At 33.5% G+C, this 5,334-nt stretch overlaps 1 protein-coding gene across 3 annotated transcripts; it reads left to right on the top strand.

The window, feature by feature from the left end:
• Positions 1-539: 539 nt before the first annotated feature.
• On the top strand, positions 540-3,978 carry LOC116132034 (protein TRIGALACTOSYLDIACYLGLYCEROL 2, chloroplastic). Of its 3 annotated transcripts, XR_004128355.1 has the most exons (7): positions 540-672; positions 1,428-1,976; positions 2,132-2,461; positions 2,715-2,830; positions 3,217-3,307; positions 3,430-3,573; positions 3,638-3,670. XR_004128355.1 is itself a non-coding variant. In XM_031417716.1 (6 exons), the coding sequence occupies exons 2-6, from the start codon at positions 1,458-1,460 to the stop codon at positions 3,520-3,522; spliced, it is 1,149 nt and encodes a 382-aa protein (XP_031273576.1). In that variant the 5' UTR covers positions 540-672; positions 1,428-1,457; the 3' UTR covers positions 3,523-3,978. The 3 variants fall into 3 exon arrangements, 2 of the variants coding, with proteins under 2 accessions (XP_031273576.1, XP_031273577.1); XM_031417716.1 differs by having other exon boundaries at positions 3,430-3,978; XM_031417717.1 differs by lacking the exons at positions 3,217-3,307; positions 3,430-3,573; positions 3,638-3,670 and having other exon boundaries at positions 2,704-2,830.
• Positions 3,979-5,334: the final 1,356 nt, after the last annotated feature.

Below are 5,334 nucleotides of genomic sequence, written 5' to 3' on the forward strand. Positions count from 1 at the left end.
TACTATTTTTAAATATTTTTTCCTTTTTCTTTATATATTTTGAGAATATCTTGTTATCCTCACTACAATAATAATATACAATTTTGAACGTTTTATTGATTACATAGATTTATTTTTAATAATCACAACAGATTATCAATCTAATTAATCTCGTTAATAGTGTAAAGAAGAGATGATAAACTTTCAAATAATAATATTTTACTGGACAGATGCTTGAAAGATTTGGTACATATTTTCTATTTATGATTAAATAATCTCATTAACAGTGTGGTTGTTAATTTTTTGTACTGGAAATTTTCCTTGGTTTATTCATTCTTTTATGGTTTTATTATTTTTTTTTATCGGTTTTTATTTCATTGATGCAAATGCTATGGAGGGCGGTGCTGACGCTGGTGGTTCCGTTCAGTGTTAGGGGTGGCAGTGGTGTTGGGTTCAGTGTATTAAAGTCATTTACTGTTATCCCGTTAAAACTAACGAAAAAGAGCTAACGGCTCTGAGTCCAAATATATTAATCCAGGTCGGGTATAACCCGGGGTTTGGTGGAATACCCAAAAGAACAAAACCCAAGCAATGTTTTTATTACTCTTAACACTGTTTGGACTCTAGACAAGGCAGCTTTTTTTAGCCTTTAACTCAATCATAAGATCTTCGAATTCGTGAGTGAAATTCAAGGTGAACCCAGTTCTTGTTTTTCTTCTTAAATCTATTTATTTGATTTTTTTTTATAATGTCATTACTTGTTTTAGTTTGACTCTGAATCGTTTGGTTAGTGAGAAAATGTTAAGAAATGATTAGAAAACCAGGTTTGATAAACCCAATTGGAGGTTTTAGTTGCTTTATACTAATTTTAGCTTTCTGGGTTTTCTTTATTTTGGTGGATTAGTAGTTGCTGAATCTGAAAGCTTATTTTTTATTTTTTGGGATTTTTTTTTGGGTTGATTTTGGTTGAAGAATAAGTGGGTTGTAAATAGTTTAGTATTTAGTTTGCTTCATTATTTCTTTATTTGTTTGTTTGTTTTGTATCGATGGCTAGTACAGTAAGAACATTCGCAAGTGAAACTATTTGTTGTATTGATGAGGGGTAGTATTAATGTTTTCAGTTTATAGGAATCATGATAGAACTTGCTGAAAGTTACATCATTACGTTTTGAAAATTTGAGATCTTAGCAGTTGAAAGTGTATTGATTAAATGGTTCTGAAATTGTGACAATTTTCCAGTGTTTTTCTTCTAACCACATTGATCAGTTTTTGTGACATTGATCAGTTTTTGTGACCTTTCAATTTTGTGTTGCATGGTTAGATAAGTGAAAGTTTCAGTGGCTGAAGACTTATATAAAATGCAATTCAAGTTTTGTTGAATTTCGCTGAAGGGAGTTGCTACTACTGACAGTATTTAAAACTTGTGTGGTTGCTCTTGGTCATTGCAGCAACTTAATTGAACTGGGATTCTCTAAAAGATGGTTGGGAATTCGTTGGTCCCGGTTTCAACATGCCCCGCAATGTTATCTTCATCGATGACCACTGTTCCACGCATTTCTGTAAAATTCTTGCCTTGTCTTCCACCAAAACCGAAAGCAAAAGTTACTCCAATAAGAGCTTTGTCTGCCGATACAGGACATAACCAACCAACCTCTTCTTCAGAGACAAAGAATCCGCTGTCTGTTGTTTTGGATGTTCCTCGGAATATTTGGAGGCAAACTTTACGTCCATTGAGTGATTTTGGGTTTGGTCAAAGGAGCATTTGGGAAGGTGGAGTGGGGCTGTTTCTTGTATCTGGCACAGTGCTTCTTGCTCTCAGTTTGGCTTGGTTGAGGGGTTTTCAACTGCGGTCTAAATTTAGGAAATATTTGGCTGTTTTTGAGTTTTCTCAAGCTTCTGGCATTTGTACAGGAACACCTGTGAGGATTAGAGGGGTGACTGTTGGCAATGTTATCCGTGTTAACCCTTCTCTGAAAAGCATTGAAGCAGTTGTCGAGGTTTATTTCAATGCCATAGTGTTGTTATGCATTTTTAATTTGATTTCCTTTTCATTTTGACTTTGAAATATGTGAAATGCAGTAAAGAATTAATTGAATATATTTGCTTAATTTTTCACTTAAACAACTCTTTTTTTTTTTCTTTTAATTTGTAGATTGAAGATGATAAAATTATAATACCTCGAAACTCACTGGTGGAGGTGAACCAGTCTGGTCTTCTTATGGAAACTTTAATTGACATAACACCTAGAAATCCCATTCCAACACCTTCATTGGGGCCCCTAGACCCAGAATGTGCAAAGGAAGGTCTAATTATGTGTGATAGACAAAAGATGAAAGGATATCAAGGAGTTAGTCTGGATACATTGATAGGGATATTCACCCGTCTTGGACGAGAAATGGAAGAAATTGGTGTTGCCAATACCTATTCGCTGGCTGAACGAGTTTCTTCTGTTATTGAAGAGGCAAGGCCACTACTTACACAGGTGTGATGTGCCCTTCTCACATATCTATGTTTAGCCGGTTACAATTAATTCACTTTATTGGTACCTTTTAGTTGATGCCAAGTCTCTGTAAATTTCACTTTTGCAATTTAGAGAAGCTGTTCTTGTGGGAGTAGGACATTGCCTGAATTGGATTTTACTATGTTCATGCACCATGAGCGAGATCCTTAATTGCACTGAATATTTGATGTATTCTCATGCACAAACTATTGGTTTTGATGTAGTGATGTCTCAGATTCAAGCCATGGCTGAAGATGTTCAACCTTTGCTGGCTGAGGTTCGTGATAGTGGTCTGCTGAAGGAAGTTGAGAACTTAACCAAAAGTCTGACTCAAGCATCGGATGATTTGAGGTACATCCTTCCTATTCTCTTCCTCCATTAATTGTGTCTAGCTGTAAGCCTCTCATATAAGTAGATAAATGCAATTGTATGTTTTAACGCACAGAAACTGATTGCTTGCCAGGTAAATTAGAATTTATTAAAATTTAAACAGAAATTCAAATAGGTCCTGTTCAGCCACATCATGAAGTGCATAAGTTCAATGAGCTGATTCAATATGTTCTCTTTATTTTTGAAATTGGCTTTTCGATAATTCACTAGCAGCATGTTTAGATTGACTTGATATATGATCAAAACTTGAATGTGAACCATGTCTTACAGAGGTAATGAAAGTGACTCTTCTACCTTTGAAAATTATTCAAAAGTAACATTCATGTTTCGGTTTCCCTTTTCTGCAGAAGGGTGCATTCCTCAATTATGACCCCTGAGAACACTGAATTGATTCAAAAGTCCATATACACCCTGATTTTTACTTTGAAGAACATAGAGGTGAGGTTCTACTCCACAACATTCTATATCCACTTCTAATTACCATGCTAATCAATTGTCTTTGCTTAAATCTAAAATGTTTAATCTTTCTGTTACTCTTTTTAATTATTCCACCACTGCAGAATATAAGTTCCGATATTCTTGGATTCACGGGAGATGAGGCTACTAGACGGAATCTGAAACTACTTATTAAGTCCCTCAGCCGGTTGTTGTGAAGACAAGCAAAGGTGGAATGAAGATATAAGCACATAACAGTTGATTAGATGGTAAGAAATCATTTTTAACCCTCATTTATCAAAGAGGAGAGAAGCTCACATGTCAAGTTTTCAGGATGGGTACACATTTTTAGTTGCAAATGCAGGGGAAAAAAGTCTTGATGCGATAGGTAGGTGGTGCATTCTTTTTTCTGATGGTACTATTGAAGCAAGTTTGTTGAATATCTTTTTGTTACAATATTAAAGTCATGGAAGGTTTTCAGAAGCTTTGTTGATATAGAAAATCTTTATCGCCAAATTATAAACATTCTCCATGTGTTTGCAATTGGAATTCAACTTATTTGTTTAGTATGTTTTGAGTCATAGCAATCTATTTTGTATCTTCACCAAGAGCTCATAACAATCTTCATTGATTTGAATTATACATTTTCAGGGATTGTTGATGTGCCTCTTTGGCTACTTTCTCTCATTTAGCTTCATTCTTTATGTGCTTCTTTGACTACAGGGCAGTGATAGATTTGTTGCCCTCTTTTGGTTTTTTTTTTTGCTTTAGAAAGTGGAAAGTCAAAATTTCTATTCGTTAGAAAAATGATTCCGGAGTTGCGGAGGACAGGCTAAGATGATTTGCAGTTGTTATAACTATAATGAATTTAAGCGTAGTAAGTTTGGAAAGACACTATATGTGGGTTAGTTGAATGGATGCCCTTTTATGTTTGATTTTTTCTCATTTTTTTAGTGCAGCTTGGTCTTGGAAAGTTTCTTAAAGAGTTAAGATACTAAAGGGAATATAGAATTGAATTAAATCAATAGATAGTAGCTTTGTTTAGACGGGCATTTCTTCTAGTATTTAGGTATGGACTGAATGCCCGTCAAAGGTGGCCGCAGATTTGTTTAGTTTTTTATGTGTGTATTGATCCGATTAGGCATTTCGGTTTCACTCCTTTTCCTTTATCCTTAGTAGTTGTATAGCTTAGATCTTAGAAAATTATGTTGAACTAATAGGTGGGTGGTGCATTCTTTTTTTCTGATGGCAACGTTGAAGCAAGTTTTATTGAATTATCTTTTTCTTTTTTTTTCTATATATATATATAAATAGATATATATATACATTAAGTGTCCAAGGATTTTCAGAAGCTTTGTTGATATATCTTTGTTGCCAAATTCTTGACATTCTCAATGTGTTTGCTATTGGAATTCAACTTGTTTGTTTAGCATGTTTTTAGTCATAGCCATTCATTTTGTAGCTTCACCAAGAGCTCATTACAATCTTCACTGACTTGAAATATACATTTCCAAGGATTTAATTGCACACAAAAAGGGCTTTAAGTATTCCAATTTTGGGTGTTATAATTCTTTACTCATCTTATAAGGCCAATTCAAGGTCATACTAGAGTACCAAATCAATAACATTATCGATTCGATACAGTTTTTACATTCAAAATCGAAGTACCCACTTTATAAATAAATAAATAAAAAAGGGGAAAAAAACAAAAAATGGTTTTGAAAATCGTTCTCTCATTAATATCGATAACATTTTATTAAATCAGACTGATAATATTGTGAAGTGAGGTATTGATTATTAGGGTATGCAGGTTTTCAATATTCAAAAGGTTTTGAATTTTGTATTTTTGACATTAATTATCTTATTTAACACATTTATAACATTCTCAAAGCATTAGGTCTTCAATTATTTTCAAATACTGTATTAAGAGACTGATTTATGAAGCTATTCCACTCAAATTCATGTAGGTTTTTCTAAATTCAAAACATTTTGAAATTTTGTTTTGCCATTAATTAATATTACTGAAAACA

The sequence above is a fragment of the Pistacia vera genome, unplaced genomic scaffold, assembly GCF_008641045.1.
Source record: "Pistacia vera cultivar Batoury unplaced genomic scaffold, PisVer_v2 Contig247, whole genome shotgun sequence".
Lineage (NCBI taxonomy): Eukaryota > Viridiplantae > Streptophyta > Magnoliopsida > Sapindales > Anacardiaceae > Pistacia > Pistacia vera.